The following is an 18,466-nucleotide window of genomic DNA, read 5'->3' as shown; positions in this document are numbered from 1 at the left end:
TTGGTACTAAAATTTTAAAACTGAGATTATTAGAGAAATATTTTACTAGGTACTGATGGCTCATACTTGTAATTTTAGCTCTATGAGTGGCTGAGATTGAGAGGATTGTGGTTCGAGGCCAACCCCAGCTACGATAGAAAGACTGAAATAGGAAGATTGCTGCCTGGGTATAGGCCTGGTCAGGAATGGAGATGCGGTCACTCCAATGGCTTACATTTGCAATCTAATCAGGAGGTTGATATCTGAGATCCTGATTTGAATCCAGCCCAAGCAAATCCAAGAGACTTATCTCCATTTAACCAGCAAAAATTAGAATTGGAAGTGTGGCTTAAGTGATAGAGCACCAGCTGTGAGTAGAAAAGCTAAGCAAGAGCCTGAGGCAAGAGATTCAAGTCCTACACACACACACACACACACACACACACACACACACACACACACACACACACAAAACTTACCAGCCCCTAAAAGGGCTTACAGTATGACTCAAGTGGTAGAGTGGTTACCTAGCAAGTGTGAGGTTCTGAATTCAATCCTTAGTATGGAAGAAAAAACCCACAGTTTTTAAAATAAAGGTATATCCCTTGCACATATAAAGGCAAGCATAACTTCTCCTCTTGATAAGCATCTATGCTTATATATGCTGATATGCCAGGTTCTTATTACAGATATTAACAAGAATTGATCTCTCTGAAGAAAGAAGTCTCAAGGACTGATAGGGAGTGCATACTCCCATAGCTTGGAAGACAGGGCTATGGGCAAAAGATCTTGGGTAATCTAAGGAAGGATGAGAATGGCAGAACTACTGGCAGCTGACATGGGGACTACTATGTATATAGACTTGGAGATACTGCTCCACTCAGGATGCTTTACACACAGAGGACAACAAAAAAAGCACAATGTGCTTTACCTTTCTAAAATAACATTAGACCTTAAAGGTTTTACTAGTAATGTTAGTGTTTACTAACATCAAAAGGTTATACTCAAGACTTATCAAATGATTTTGAAATTAATACATATGGTGTGGGAGTGATGCACAAGACTATCTTGGTTTATTAGAAAGACAATGAAGACAGATTTATTTCTAAGCATTAAAACTCAACACGATAGAGAAAATGGATACATATAACAATATAAAAACATGTACGCATATGTTTGTGTCTATATATATATATATGTATAAAACAGGATAAGAACTGGTATAACTTCCATTCTGTAAACATTATGGACACAGTATGATAATGACTGAGCTTCAGCATGTTTTCCTCTCAATTGCAGACAATTACTACGGGACCCCGAAACCTCCAGCTGAACCAGCACCATTATTATTAAATGTAACAGACCAGATACTTCCCGGAGCCACTCCAAGTGCTGAAGGAAAACGAAAGAGAAATAAATCAGTGAGCAACATGGAGAAAGCCAGTATAGAGCCTCCTGAGGAGGAAGAAGAAGAGAGGCCTGTGGTCAATGGAAATGGAGTAGTAGTAACACCAGGTTGGTCATCAACATTCTTTATAGGATTGCTAGTTTATTGTTTAAGATGTGCATATGTGTGTATTTATATGCATATATATGTACATGCACACATATATAATCATCTGTGTGTTCAGCTATAAACACACTCAAGTTATTTTCAAAGAAGGGTATGCTATCAGATGGAAAGTACACAGTTTTGAATATAAGTTCTAATTAGTTCTAATTTTGACATATTAATTCAACATTCTTAACTTTTATTTCATATGTACAATGATAAGGGTTCAAAACACTTAGAAAATTTTACAAACCGTAAGTATGATTGTATAAAGTTTTAAGGTCTTCTAAGGACTATTAAAGAATATTTATTGGAATTCTGGCATGAATTTGCCTCTTTTCTTAGGATTATTACTAGCAATACCCCAAATAGAGTTAGCCATACCATTTTGCATAATTAAATGTTACTAAAACAGGCAAAAAAAATCATAAGCATGACATTCTGCTTGCTGTTTTCAAGTAGGTTTCAAGAATTTTGTTTTATATCTCTATTTTTATTAGTGGCATGCCTACTAAAGAGTTGGCATTGAAAAACTGAGGGCTTTGTTAGAGTTCCTAGAAACGTGAGCACATATGCTGTGACTGTATGTTACTCAAGTTTGCAAAAAGACTTTGATGTTGGTATTTTAATTTTCACGGTAGCTTCTATACTGACATAATATTTGAATTTTCATGTTCAATTATTTTTATCAAAAGAAAAGCTTTATATTCTTACTCGTTTCTCTTCCTTTTTCAAAATACCTGTAGGAACTGTTCTTCATTGAACACAAATAAAGGAGATCAAATTGAATCTATGTTCATCATGGTATAAAATGTGAAAAGGTGCTGTCATTGTAATTAATCAAAGAATGAAACCTTCTCTAATAATAAACCAGTAAATTTGTGTTATCTGCCCCTAGCAACCACTAATTTGGTGGGTAAATGCTAAAAAAGTCATTTTACGTAAATAATATAACTTATTCACTATATGGTGTTCAAGTATTTACCATACCTTCCTCTTTTTAAATTTAAAAGTATCTATGTCAAAATACTTGCTTCCCATGATATAAGCAAAATTAATTTAAAATGACAGCACATCATTTCTTAAGTTTTGAAACTGAACACAACTCAGGTGAGTTGAAGAGTAACCACAGAAGAAGCATAAATTAAGGTCCAGGGAAAATTATTAAATTTCATGCTGATTAATACATTGTACTTAACAATATGAAGTATAAAATCTCAGTAAGTATGAATCATTGAATTGTATTTCATGTTTAATTTGTGCTAAACAAAAAAATGAAACTCTCTTTGCATGGGTACCTATGTCCCAGGCCTGCAATCCTCAGAAAGCCAAGACCTAGAGGAATGAGATTTGAAGCCAGCCCCTGCAGAAATGTGAGGCTCCATATCCAGTTAACCAGCAAAATGTTGAACTGGAAGAATAGCTCGAGCAGTAGAATGCCAACTATGAGCAAGAAAGTTGAGTGAGAGCCTGGGTCCTGAGTTCAAGCCCTAGTACCAGCACAAACAGAAACAATTCTTGAGCCCTACATGCTTGAACTAGGAACCTAATTAATTGGAGAGGGTTATAGTAATCTAGAAAATATTATCCTTTTCTGTTTATATATTTATTGTAAGAATCAGTTGCGCTTATGGTAACCCAGCTGAAAGATTTTCATGAGCTCCAAAGATAGTAGACTAAATTGAACTATTTCTGGCCACTTGTCACCATGGGACCATCTCTGTGTTCCTCAGTCTAAGGATGGTGGAAAACAATTGGACAGTCAATGGATGATTCCACCATCCGTGGCTCTATAACATTGACTGGAGCATGTGGTCCTTATTCTACATTTCTTCCCTGTTTGGGAAATGTTCCATGTATGAATGAACATCCAGTTGGGTGTTCAATGTTGGGGAGGGAAGTTCCAAGCAAGAAAATTGGTCCATCATCTATTATTAGGAATCTTTTGACAACTTCAATCCTTGAAATGTCTTTATTTTTATTTATGTATGATTATCCAAGAGAGACACTAGAATTTTCATACACAGTTCTCAAAAATTTACCTTCTAAACTTCATCACATTTTTGTCTAGCACAGTTATTGGCTCACTTTTGACTTCTCCAGGCATTTTGAGCACCTACAGGAGATACCAAAGTAAGATTTTGCTTAGTTAGAGACCTGGCTCAAGTGGTAGAGTGCCTGCCTAGCAAATGTGAAGCTCTGAGTTCAAATCCCAGTACTGCCCTCAAAAATGATTTTCAAAAATGATAAAAATATTACTTTCACTGAGACATTAACATTATAGTCAATAAAGCACATCTGAAAAGTGAGAAAGGTGAAAATAACTTTAAGAAGAATAGTTAAAAGCTAAGATACACTTAAGTTAAACAGATCGCATATAATTAAGATGGAAGGAATTAATATATTAGAAATTTGCATCCAGACACTTGTTCCTACATGTATTGCTGTCCTAAATCCCATAGAACAAAAGAGGAACATAAATATGTTTCTCAGCCATATGAGAGCACACAGTCACTATTTTACCTGAACATTTTATTTGCGCTTTTTTTTTTGCCAGTTCTTGGCCTTGGACTCAGGGCCTGAGCACTGTCCCTGGCTTCCTTTTGCTCAAGGCTAGCATTCTGCCACTTGAGCCACAGTGCCACTTCTAGCCGTTTTCCATATATGTGGTACTGGGGAATTGAACACAGGGCTTCATGTATATGAGGCAGGCTCTCTTGCCACTAGGCCATATTCCCAGCCCTTACCTGAACATTTTAAAGAGACATTATAAACTTCTATTCTTCAAAAACCACTTTCAGTCTGTGTTAGTTATGTGCAAGTCTTTCTACTGTTATACAGAACATCTTCAATTTTCATTATGTTCTGTGCACATATTAGAATCAAACCCCATGTTTATCAAGACAAGCCATTTGCTCTATGTAAATGACACTTTATAAATATTCTTCAGTTAATCTGTATTACCTTCATATTACATTTTCTTCATACTTTTCCCTTTGAACTACCTACTTGACATTGTTATCAATAAAAGTTCACATGACAAGGAATATTCACTTTGTGTAGAGTACCCTAATTATACCATGCATAGATTTAGTATACAGCTTTCAGGCAAACTGTATAATGATTTTTATCAAAGTCGTAGAAGATCAGAAAAGCTATCTTTCTGGTATGTATCATCTTAGTGATGTGGAAATAAATACAATTCTAGTATTAGAAACGTAATTATCTCTTGCTCATTAAAAAACAATCTCTTGTTCATTAATAAAAATCCTTTTATTCCATGCAGGCCCTCAGCCTGGGGAATTGTGCAACCCACAGAGAGGACAGGTCTTCCCTTTTAGTTATTACTTTCTGGAAATGCCCTCAGACACACCAGGGGATGTGCTGTACTAATATCCCAGATCCTTCTAGATCCAATCAAATTGTCATTCAAGAGTAATTGTAACACATGTATCTTTATTTCAAGTACTTAGTAAAATTTTAAGCTTTAGTTAATTGTAATTAACCCTCTGGAGAACATCAAATTTGTACTGTGTGAAAGTAACTTGATTATTTTTTCCTGTTTATTTTACATTATTCCATGTTTTCAACACACGGTGTTTCCTAATTTTGACCCTAATGTATGCAAATGTACTTTTCAAAAATGCATTGTTAGATATGAGATTCATCTAATTGTCTAACCTGGAAAACATAAAACTAGATGGTTAACTTTCTTTATGTCTGATTTTTCTTCAGAAAAAAAAATATAAAGTCTGTAAATCTTAGTGATTTGGTTTGATGCTTCTCTGAGCTTCTTTTAATTCATGAGCTATCTGCTGAACTTTTCCAGAAAGTGCTTCATTATTGCCATGTAGTTTCCCCTCATCAGCCTAGGGTAAAGAACTGGAAATGCACATATATTTTTAAAGCAATTAAGTCTCTGTGAACACACACACACACACACACACACACACACACACACACACACACACACACACACACACTGTGAGAAGGAATAGGACAGGGCCTTTAGAGCTACCTTCACCAACAAAGGGAACACAGTATGTAGACACAGAGCTGCCTTCTCCAGGGCCCCAGGCCCGCAATTAGTGCAAATGAACTGCATCTCCCAGAGAGCAAACAAGTGTCCCTTATGTGATCCCGAGTGTCCTGGGCAATGATCTCAGCTCACCATTAGGGACCCACATCCAGGTCCTGGGCTGCTTGGCACGCTGACTGTGTCTGCACCATCAGTCCTGGTTCCGTGAATGAGATCCTGTCACTGTCTGAAGAATTATGCCCTCCGTAGTGAATCTCGCTGTTTTCCAGTGAATAATGCCCCACTCTGAAACCGCCCAACGCCTCTTCCCAGCTTATTTTTGTGTGAGTTCACAGAAGCTGTGAATCCTGTATCCACCCAGACCTTCATCTATTTTGTTTCTCTGTGTTTTGTTTTATATTTCTTTGGGGGGAGATTTGAATTTATGATGTTCTTCCCAAATGCTGTACTAGGTTATATCTCTACATTGTTGAGGGGAAAAATCTGGGGCTATTTTAAACTAATCTTCTAAAACTAGATACTCTTCTATTTATAAATAAAGCACATTCTATCTTTTCTTAAAAGGATTACTTGAACGTTAAAACTGTCCTAATGTAAAATGCTGTGCATTTCTAAATGTCATTACCAAACCACAGATGACTACTCTGGGTTTCAGGTTATGAACTGTAGTAGTCATTGTAAACACACCATGAAAATGTGAAACTGTCATGCCCTTCAGGGATCATTTTTAAATCAAAGCAGAATCACTTTGGCTCACACTGAAAGGAAGGTCTTTGTGGGGGCCTCTTGCAGCCCTCCGGGGAATTCAGCATTTTCAGGGGCTTGCACTCAAGCTTTGTGTATAATGTTTGTCCGTTTCTGTGGGATGTGCCATCAGTCCTGGCTCTGGGAATGCGTTTCTGTCACTGTAACTTGTGAACGTGAATGGTCTAATATGTGAATGAAGAATGGGGACAAGAATGAGCAGGGCAACACCTCAGGTTCATACCAGGGGAAATGTGCTTGGTGTCACCCAGAATTTTTTAAAGTCTCATCTCTTCTCCAATCACAATGATCTGCTCACACTTAGGCTGATTTTTCACCTGTTTGTATATGTTTCCTCCATTCTTCCCAGAGAAGTAGTCATGACTTCTCATGTGAAATCCCACCTACTTTTTGTCAAAAGTTTTCTATCCTTCTTTCCTTTCTTTTTTATTTTATCTTACTTTATTTATTTACTTTTTTTTTTTTTTTTTTGCTGAACCTGGAGCTTGAACTCAGGGCCTAAGCCTCTTTGTGCTTAAGGCTAGCTCTCTACCACTTGAGCCACAGTGGTACCTCTGACTTTTTTGAGTAGTTCATTGAAAATAAATGTCTCATGAACTGTCCTGCCCAGGCTGACTTCAAACTGTGATCCTCATATCTCAGCGTCTTGAGCAGCTAGGATCACAGGCATGAGCCACTGATACCTAGATCCTACTATGATACATACATATATGTTATATGTATTAGATATAATATGTATATATTACATGCTTTTACATCTATTATACCTATGTACATATGTATATGTTTCCTTTAAAGTTTCTTGAGAACTTAAGGGGTATGTTCCCATATGAAAAATTTCTTTGAAATTCATTACATTATGAAAATCACAAAGCATACATAGTTTCAGAGCTATGATAATTATTATTGCCATTATTCCATTCTATTTTTGTTAAACTGTTAAAAATTAAATAGAAGAAGCAGACTAGTAATTAAGGTCACTCTTTTACCCTGGTAATGGGAAGTATTTTCCTCTAATAATCTTCTCTCCTAATTCTTTTCAATTTAGATTTTTTTTTTTTTTTCGCCAGTCCTGGGGCTTGTACTCAGGGCCTGAGCACTGTCCCTGGCTTCTTTTTGCTCAAGGCTAGCACCCTGCCACTTGAGCCACAGCGCCACTTCTGGCCGTTTTCTATATATGTGGTGCTGGAGAATCGAACCCAGGGCTTCATGTATATGAGGCGAGCTCTCTTGCCACTAGGCCATATTCCCAGCCCTTCGATTTAGATTTTGTGTCTCTGGAAATATTTTCCCTACCATTACCTACTCATGTTCCTTAAACATTTAAAAATGTTTTTCTTTATTTTTCTTTTATGCTCTGCACAATTTATAGATCACTGTGGGTCTTAGATATATGTGAAATATCTCTAAATCTCCAAGAATTATGTATGCCTTCTTAGTAATTTACATTTCCCTAGCTAGCTCCCTGAATAGATGAGATTCATTTTTTAATAAATGGTAAAAATCATTTCTTCATAGAAATCATTTCTGCCTCCTCAATTGATGTATCATTTCAAACATCATTGCACTAGCTTTCCCTAATTCTAATATTGTATTCTAGACTTGTATTTCTTTCCTGGCCTCAAAGAATAAGGGAAAATATTTATTTGAATTTCAAAAAGTTATATTGGTTTATAAACATATATATATATATATATATATATATATATATATATATGCCACCATGTTTAAGTATTTATCTCAGATCTTAGGATGAAGAATTCACAATGCTTTTAAAAGAATGAATCCTAAATTTCAAAACTACCAATTGAATATAGTAAGCAGTATGCAAAGAACATTTCTGAAGTATATGCATAGAAAATATGTACTATACAGGGTGCAGAGAAAATTTTGCAGCAGCTAGCATTCTGAAGCACTGAGAATAGAAGCAGGAGGTAGACCTTCTTTAAACTCTTTTCCTCCTTTGCAATTTCATAGCATGTACATATTTTAGTACATCTAAAAAGCAATTAGTTAGATGATAAGAAAAAAATCACTACTCACACAATGTACAAACAAGTTGGCAGTTGTAATTCCCCTTCTCATGTTAGAAACTTTGGTAAAAGTAGAGAAATTTTTAAGTGTGCCACCCTGATTTGCTTGGATTGCCTGGTTCTTGAAGACAGAGTGCTCTCTACTTTTTATTATTAAAATAGAATCTACACATGGTTATTATCAAAAATCAATTATATAAGATTACAAGCATCAGGTTGTTTTATAAATAGGATAGCACTCAATAATCATAATTTTCCATGAGATAATGATTCCAGGATTAGCTTTCTTTTATCTAACTATTAACCCTGGAGTGACAAATTGTATACAAGAGACTACCTACCATTCAGATGAAGCACTTCTGCACTGAGCACCGCAGTAAAGATCCTCCCACCACTAAACAAAATAAAACCTTGGATCGATGTAATGGATGTACTTCTTAATGGGGTTGTTAGGTTGCAAGAAACTGGAAAATCTTCAGGTCCCACCATACACACCATGGTGCAGGTTCAAAGTCAGAGTTTCCCCAAAGACATATGAGGACACTAAGCCATGGGCTCAGATAAGACAGGGGGAGCCTATGATTCTTCTCTAAATTAGTCCCTTCAACAATGCCAAAACGATGCCAAGATCATAGTTCAGTCACAGCCCCTAGTACCCAGAAAGAACAAACATAAAACTCTAGTAAAATATTAGAAAATATAGGGGAAATGTATGTTTTCTCAGATTTTTTTTTTCACAGTTAACAAATCCTATTGCATGACTCAGATGGGAGGGGAAAAACTCAATTCGTTTTATAATCATCTTTTATAGAAGAAATACTTTTATGTATATCCTTTTTCCACACTTGTAGTGTTGTTTTTTTAAAGAAAAGGCCTAAATATTCTAGAAAAATGGCCATACTTCTTTTTATTGTTTTTGTTGTGTTCTTGGCTTCTTATTTCAATGTTTAAGTAGTCGTACTAAGAAGGTGCCATTCAACAAAGCAGTTTGTGAATATAATGCTCCTCATATCTCTCCTTTGAACATTCTCACTCTTCTCTCCATTCCACCCCCTTTCCTCACTTTTCTTAAGTTAGTAGGATATCCATTGGAATTTTGACCTCATTTTCCCATACTACTTGTTTCTATAGACAGAAAAATTTGGATTACTTTATTTATTTAATTTTTCAATTTGCTTAAAGCTCAAAGTAGCACAACTAATAACAGTGTACAACACTGTATTATACTAGTTTACTAAGGGCTTTATACACATGTGAGTTATAGTCCTGATAAATAAGTGAGGCTATTATCTCCATTAGGGAAATTGAGGTAGGCACAGACTGACTACACTTTCTTCAACTTCACACTGTGAAAGAGAAATCCAAACCATTAGCAATTATTTTTGACTGCTTCCTGTGGATAGTGTTGGTTGCAGTCTGTGAATTGTTAAAGGGAAAGTCATATTTATTTTTAATTATCCTTTTTAAATGATCCTATTCTCTTTCCTTCTCAATCTAAAATACGGTCCTCAATCTCATTACCTCTGAACTTGAGGTTCTTCATCCATTTTCACTTCCAAAGAAAGAAAAGCAAGAAGAAAAAAACATATAAAGATGAGAAAAAAGGCAAGAAGAAAAAAAGTTTTTTTCACAGGGCAATATTCAAATTGTGTGATAGTTCAGAGGAATAAAATCAACAAAGTCCTATCTAGAATAAGAAAGTCCTTCATTACTTTCTGATTTCAAAACATGGTAGTATAAGAAGCTTTACATTCACAATATATAAGAACCATTAAATTAAAATATGGGAAATATTGGATAGGTAGCTTTATTCTTGAAATGGATTTGTCTTAGTTTCTGGTTATTCCTTAATGAAGCTGGATGAGATCATTAAAAACCTTGGCATTCTGATTTATCCTTTTTCTAACATCTAAGATAAATGGGGAATTCAAAAACAGTAAGCAAATGGAATAGTTGCTATGCACATTTTTTCTCATATCAAAACTTTAGGAAGAATTGGAGCTATAGAATTTGTAAGGAATGCAAAGTAGATATAGTTTACTCTCTCCCAATTAAATACCTTTTTGTCCCTATATTTTTACAGATTTCTGAGCCCTTCTGCCTTCTTACAGAAAAAAGGAAAATATTTCTTCAATCCAACAAAACCCTTAGATTAAGAAAGACTAAGAAATTATATTTCTTAATTCTTCACAAACTAAAGGTATAGGAAGATATGATTTCATTGGACATTGTTTCTAAGACTTTGTACTTTAAATTTGTCTTGATATTTCTATGGAAATTCTGGGAAATTTAAGTATTGGTCCTGGGGAGATTTTCTTTCTCACTATTATTCCTTAAGAGGTATTCCTTCTACATTGAAGTACTCTTGTTTCGATGGTTAGTTCAAAAAAAATAATTCTTGCTTTAGTTTGTAAGATATCTAAGTGATATAAAAATGAAATGTGAAGTACGTAAAAATACCTGTGCTTGACAAGTTTGGTTCATTTTTAGCTTTGAGCATCTTGAGGAAAAACAGAAATTTATGTCCCTAAGGAAGATTTTTAGGCTTACAATAAAGTTGTACTGGTACTGAGAAATAAGTCTTAGAAGTCAAAATTAAGGACATTTTTACATGACCACCTTCTAAACAAGAAATAGCTTCATGTTGCTCTAGCCTTAGAATTCAAATAGTCCTTGGATTCTATACCACATCACCACATAGGTTCTCTTTCCCTCCCTATCCATTCACCCTATCCAGGGCTTGAACTCAGGGCCTGGACTCTGTCCCTGAGCCTCTTTGTGCTCAAGGCTAGCACTCTACCACTTGAACCACAGCACTGCTTCTGGCTTTTTCTGAGTAGTTTATTGGAGATAAGAGTCTTACAGACTTTCCTACTTGGGATGGCTTCAAACTGCAATCCTCAGATCTCAGTCTTCTGAGTATTGCAGGCATGAGCCCCCCAGCACCTGGCTTCTCTCTTTTCATAATTTGGTTTTTTTATTAGCTATACTGGCAGTACAAAGGGATTTCAATACTACTTTCATTCCTATTTCAATGCACGCCTGTAATATACCCCATCATATTCACCTCTCCACTCCTGTCCCTTCTCTCTCCCTTTCCCCTTCAAACAATTACAACAAGCTTCAATGTTCTGTTTTCCTACATTAATATAACATACTTTGACCATATTTATTCTCCTTTATCCTCTCCTCTACCCTCCCTCCCCGTTTGGTAGCCCACCAACAGAACCTGCCTGCCATTCACTTCTTCTAGTCTATATTAATTGTTCAGAGAGGTTTCATTGTGATATGTCAAATATGCAATGAATTCTACTTTAACCATACTAACCTCAATTCCTCAATTCCTCAGTACCACATAAATAGAAAAGGCTAGAAGAGTTGCTGTGGCTCAAGTGGTAGAGTACTAGCCTAGAGCAAAAAGAAGCACAGGGGCAGTGCCCAGACCCTCAGTTCAAGCCCCAGGACTGGCAAAAGTAAATAAATATGAGAGGAAACACCCATTTTTCTGCAAATGGCATAATTTTCTTCTTCTTTGTAGCTAAATAGTCTTTCATTACATATATGTACCACATTTTCACTACCCATTCATTAGTTACAGAGAAGCTAGGCTACTCCCATAGTTGAGGTAGTGTGAATAGTGAAAACATGGGTGAGCAAATGTGTCTTTTGTATCCCATCTTACTTTCCTTCAGATGTAGTGGTCATATATTTCTAATCCCAACTCCCAGAGCTGGAGGTACTAGGAAGAATGGTAGAGACAAGCCCTGTTTCTTGGAATTCAAAATCCACCTCTTTCTCTCAGTTTATTATTCTAAGTCCCTTCTCTTCCTAGTGGTTAATTTCTGGCTTAATTATATAATGACCAACATATATTTTAAAGGCTTAAATGAAATTTAAAAGAATGACATCATATCCAAACTGCAGCAAAGTTAACATGCTGTCCTTATTCATCAGCAGGTGACTAATGACAAATAATATGACAGATCACTGTGAAGAACCAATGTGATGTTGCATGGAAATAGTCATTTGCAGTCCCAAAGATGGTAAATGTTGGTTCCATGAATATCAGAGTAAACTCGTCTGACATATCACTCTATGAGTTCAAGTGTCCCCTAAAACATCTATATGAAGTCAAAACCAAGGGTTTCTCAGAAAGAGGACTATTGTGGACATACTTAATTCAGATGCGCCATATTGAGTAGAATGAATCTTTGATCCCATGTGATGAGAATCATTACTCAAGGGAACAGTTGGACATATTCCTTCCTTTGAACAATTAGACAATCAGACAGACTTTCATGTGATTAAAGTTTTGAGTTCCCCACCTCAAAGAACTAGTCAAACCAAAGTGAAGCCTGAAACAGGTCATTACTTGTGTTTCCAGAAGGATCTGGCCCTGCCAACACTTTGATTTAGGACTTCAGTTCCCAGAACTATGATACAATACAAGTCTTTTCAGCCACTTTGTAATCTTTTATTGACAGCCCTAGTAAAATATTCCATACCATTTAGACCACTATCTCTGATTTCCTATTGCCTAACTTACTGCATGGCTTATATCAAGCTCTCAATAAATGTGTATAAAGCCAAACAATTATACCTATTTTCTCCTAAAAAAAATTAAGGCTAGCTCCTCTCTCTGACTGTTAAGCACAACATTCCTTTGGCTGTTGTGTTCAGTATCTCTCCATGTAACTCTTAAGTGTCATTGAGGATCATTTATCAGAGTTCACATTGTAGTTTCCAGGGGGCAAGTCCCCTCCAAGGTTGCCTTAAATGTCCATGTGGATCTTGAATTCAACAACATGGGCTTCGTGTCTGAGATGCTGGATGGAGTAACTGACCTGAGTGGCAGGCTTTTGAAGGATAATCTAGTGCTGGTTGGGCAATTTCTCTTTTACTTTGTCTAACTAAACATTCTAGTTTGCTCTTTAGGAAATAGATTCTGCTCCTGCATGGAAGACTTTTCCAGGTTCAGTACTGCCAACAGAAAAATTAGATTTATTCTAGGTTCTACCAGAAGCCCTTGACTCCCATTGTAAACTACACCCCTTTATAAAGAATACATGTAGGAGTGCTGTGGCTCATCATTTCTCTCATTTATATTTTCTTAATACGATGAAGGGGAAAAGGGATATTCATTGCTCCCTTCTTGACCCAACTCTAGATATCCTAGTCAAAAGGATTGTTTTTCTCTCCTTTTAGAGCTTTCCAAATTCATATTTGCTAATTCAGCAACCAATTTAAGTAAGAATAAAGAAATGAGCCACTGATATAGGTAGCTCCTATTTGTAATCGTAGGAGGCTGAGATCTGTAGAACCATGGTCTAAAGCCAACCAGGGAAGAAAAATCTCCGAGAGTCCACCCTTTTCCCCCGAAAGGAAAAAAGACCAAAAAGCTAGGCTGGAAACATGACTCAAGTGTCAGAGCATCAAGAAGTGAACTGGAAATTATGAGGTCCTGAGTTCAAGCTTCCATAATAACTCCAAGAAGAAGAAAAGACTAGACATTTTAAGAAGATATCTCATGTTTCTCTTGAGAACATAATAGTATGATATAATGGTAGGAAATTATTTTTCCCATAACTTCAGTAATTCTCCATTATATATATATATAATTTTGTATTACATAATATATAATATGTAATATCAAAATAGACAATATATTTCATGTGCACATATTATATTTATGGCTGTTGGGGTTTTGAATTCAGGGCCTCACACTTGCTAAGCAAGTATGTTACTACTGAGCTATATCTCCAGCAATCTGTCTCCTGATTATAGTTCAGAGAGGCCCTTATTCTCCATCCAGAAATGTTTTAGGCTTCCCGTTATTGCTGACAAGAACGATGTGGCATGTGGTGGCATGTGAACCACACACAGCTTCTTTTGCTGAGATGAAGTCACATGGACTTTTCTTGCTGGGCTGGGCTAGAATCTGAATCCTCTAAATCCTAGCCTCCTTTATAGCTTAGGATAACAGGCACTGGGCATCGAATCTACCTAGGGGTTAAGAAGATGTTCCCCACAGATTTTTCTGCCTGGGTTGGTCTGGAACCAGGATCCTCCGACCTTAGACTCACAATTTTCTTTCCTTGTATTTTAACCCACTCTAATTTGGCTTCTTCTCTTACTCCATCATAACTGGCAGCTAACATTGGCAGTGACCACTGAGTTGTTGATTCCTATAGACTTTATGTCTGAACCTCACTGGACTGTTCACAAGTTTGTTTCCTTCACATTGCCCTTTATTACAGCCCCAAGGTCGGCTGATTGTACTAGTACTCCATGGCTGTCATCTTCATCTCCTTCTTTCATTGACTGGTAAATGTTGAGAGTTTCCATTTCGCACAGTCTCTCTTGGCATTTTCATTTGCTACTGGATTAAATTATATTCTAATCCAGCCATCTGCTGTGGTCTTTCAAGTTGATCCTCTCCAGACAAGAACTTTCTTACTTGATGCCTCCACTATGGGCTTGGCATAGGCTCTAACTTAGTATGCCCAAAGGACATACACACTCATCCTCACCCACAGAGCCCTGCCTTCCTACCGTGCTCCTATCCCAGGGAGTGGGTTCATCACACATTAGTGTTACCTGGACTTCTCCTTTATCCTTATTTGTCTCGTTTTTGTAAAATCACATGAAATTCTAGACTAAACATTTTGTCAATCCACTCTTCTCAATCTCCATGACAACTGTCTCTTGTCTGCTGCACAAAAATAGCTTACCACTGGTGTGAAAACACCTACTCCTGCCTTCTTCCAATCCCTAGAAGTTAAGGGAACCTTTGCAGAAAATGAATGATCTGATTTTCTCATTCTCTTGAGGAAGACTTACCAATACCATCTGGATGTTCTCAAGGTACAAAGGCCTAATAAATTAGTCCCTGCCTAATCCAACTCTTGTTTATGTATTTCTACTTCACCTCTCTATAAAAGGAGTCAATGATTTGATAGCACATTGAAAAAGAAGCTTTCTTTGGCTATATGAGATTAGGTGAATGATTGTGTAAAAGATCCCATTTTTCTTTTCAGTCACCTCTTGTCACAATTAAGGTACATTGCATATTTTGAGTTCCAAAAAAGCAAGGATCAGACCTCCATAGTTCATCCTGCTGCCTCAGTACCAGGTATAAATGGGATGCCCAGCAAATAGTGATTAAGGGAATGTAAACTAGGTGAATGTGTCCACAACCTGACTTTGCATTTTAACTTTTCAATGCAACATAGTGCTCAGATGACCCATCTATTTATACTTACATAATGTAATAAGCCACAGCAAATAGAATGTAAAGAGAATAATTGTACCTTCTCATGTTTCCTCCTTCCTACATAAAGATGATATCCCATTTTAAGTTCACAATTTAAGTTATTGTTATAGCTTCTGAGGCTATAAATATAATAGCCAATGAATGAAAAGGCAAGAAAAAGTCTCTCATTGCCATTGAAATTTATTGTCTTGAGATAAATGAAGCTGAAAAATCTGTTGTACATCCTTCCAAAATATTTTCCTGTTTTATAAATGTGTGAAAAATTATATACATACATGTATATATACATGACACTATAAATTTATACCTAAGAAACCTTGATGCTCGCTTATATATAAAAGATGATTAATAGCACACATTATTCTGAAAATTACATTACTCTTCAGTTATAGTTATAAATAGTTATAAATGCCTTTCTGGCATTGATAGATCTGGGGATCTATTGTTATATCTATATCTATATAATTATATTGTAATGATAAGCACAAATGATTTACACATATTCTCATTAAAAGGCATTCATATAATTTTCAATAATTATTATAAATGATAATGCAGTAATATTATTACATAGACATCCTTATATATAAAACAATGCTTTTATTTTTAGGAGATATATTCTTAAATATATTTGAATCAGAGTATATGTAGTATATGTGAATGTTGTTTTTATCCCTTTATTTTGATATCTTAGCTCTTACTATGATTATGCTCTTATTATGATTATCATGATATGGGCATAATAATTCTCAAAATGTTCTCCTTAGGTACGATATGTAATTAAGAACTTTTCATGTTAAAAGTGTCTTCCTAGAAAAATTTTAAAAACCAAAACAAAATAAAATAAAACGTGCTTTCTTTTCCAAGACAGACAAATCATATATTAGCTACATTCAGTACTTGGGTTACTGTCCTTGTTTCATTCAGGATCATATTAATTACACTTTCTCTCTTTGAGTTTAGAATATTACAGATGAAAGTTCTTTACTCTTTGGTTCTTTTTTTCCTATAAATAATCCTGTTTCTTCATTGTGGAGGCTGCAAATGTTACTTTTTAACATCAGTACGTTCATTTCAACTACATATGTCTGTGGGTCTGCAACTTTCGTTAATCTGGCTTCAAGATCAATGCAAACACAAGTACTTCACTATAGGTAAAATGTCCTCCATTTATTGTTATTTCTCATGGGTCTCATGGGTGTCGTTTCACCATCGTATAACTCCAACTGTCTACTTATTGTTTCCTGGATCTGTCCAGGCTTGCTATCATTTCCCCTAAGGCATGGGTTTCTATCAGTTTGTTATTGTTGCTATGGCCAATGGCCACAAATTTAGTGGCTTAAAACAATCCAGCTGTATTAGGTTGTAGTTCTTCATGTTATAAATCTAATCTGGATCTCATGGACTACACACAAAGGATTGCATGTGTGTTCCTTCTGGAGTTTCAAACCAAAATGGGAAGAAGCCATTTCTCCACGTTGTCACATGGCTAGAATCTTCCATGTTTTCTTACTTGTGGTCCTGCACCACAGTCCTGGGCATTCTTTCATAATCACGTCTCCTGATTCTTGTTCCCTGCTCTCGCTTCTGATTTTAGGAACCTTTGTGATTATAGCAAATCCACTTGGATAATTAAAAACAATGCTCCATTCAGATGGTTCACACCTGTAATCCTAGCCAGTCAGGAGGCTGAGATCTGAGGATCTTGGTTCAAAGGCAGCCCATGCAGAAAAATACAAGAGACTCTTATTTCCAATTAACCATCAAAAAATCAGAAGTAAAGGTTGTGGTTCATGTGGCAAATCACTAATTTCAATCAAAATGAGGAAAAAGTAGGCGTGTGAAGCTCTGAGTTTAAGTCTGTATACATGACTAAATAAACAAATAACAAACATCTCAGGTTTCTCAATTTACTGTCATCTGCAGATCTTGTCTAGCCATGTGAGCTAACACTCCCATGTTTTGGTGCTGAGACATAATATCTTTAGGTTGTCATTATTCTGCCTATTGTACCTGTGTTCAGAAATGATCCTTAACATTTTAACCTTCAAATTTCGAATTCAGTAAACAACAATAATTAGTGGAATGATAGACAAGACAAGTGAGAGGAGATTTTAAATTGACCTAGTGAAGATTTTCAGAGCTGCTTATAATTATGTGTTTTCCAAAGCCTTTCCTACTACTTTCCGGGCACTTATTATCTGAGTCTGTGTGTATCCTTTCCTTCCTGAGTCTCTTAGTCTGGAGTGACTAACCACATGCTCTTGTCCTTACAGAGTCCAGCGAGCATGAAGACAAGGGTGCAGGTGCCTCAGGGGAGACACCCTCCCAGCCTTATCCTGCACCAGTGTATAGTCAGCCTGAGGAGCTGAAGGAACAGATGGATGAAACAAAGCCAGCAAAACCTGAGGAGAATGAGGACTCAGATCCATTGCCTGACAACTGGGAAATGGCCTACACAGAGAAGGGTGAAGTCTACTTCATTGAGTGAGTTGCAGGAATTCCTTAGAACATGACTCTAAAGATCATGGCAGGATACATATGGTGTTGCAAATGGTGATATCAGAAGAAGACGAAGAGTTCTAGTGTATTAGTAATAGTTTCCTTCTTTGTGAGAAGATAATAGGATATTGTCTCAACACAGTTAAGGATCCTAAAATCCAGCCACATACAACAAAGGATGGATGAAGACAATTATACTGTAAAATCCATAATAGCAGTGACTAATAATACAAATCTATATTTTTCTACTTATTTGCTTTGATGTCTGAACTCAGTACTTTGTACTTGCTAGGAAAGTACTCTACCATTTGAACCACAACCCC

The 18,466-nt window shown here is 36.2% G+C and overlaps 1 protein-coding gene across 13 annotated transcripts in view; it reads left to right on the top strand.

The window, feature by feature from the left end:
- The window catches only part of Magi2 (membrane associated guanylate kinase, WW and PDZ domain containing 2), a 1,248,503-nt gene that overhangs the window by 798,085 nt on the left and 431,952 nt on the right, over positions 1-18,466 (top strand). For all 13 annotated transcript variants that reach the window (XM_048339896.1, XM_048339895.1, XM_048339899.1 and 10 more), the window contains 2 exons: positions 1,279-1,494; positions 17,918-18,128. In XM_048339896.1, coding sequence (XP_048195853.1) covers positions 1,279-1,494; positions 17,918-18,128 — 427 coding nt within the window. The remainder of the gene's footprint in view (positions 1-1,278; positions 1,495-17,917; positions 18,129-18,466) is intronic.

This window comes from Perognathus longimembris, chromosome 2, assembly GCF_023159225.1.
Source record: "Perognathus longimembris pacificus isolate PPM17 chromosome 2, ASM2315922v1, whole genome shotgun sequence".
NCBI lineage: Eukaryota > Metazoa > Chordata > Mammalia > Rodentia > Heteromyidae > Perognathus > Perognathus longimembris.
The sequence above is the reverse complement of the archived record's forward strand: the minus strand, read 5'-3'. Positions and strand labels throughout refer to the sequence as shown.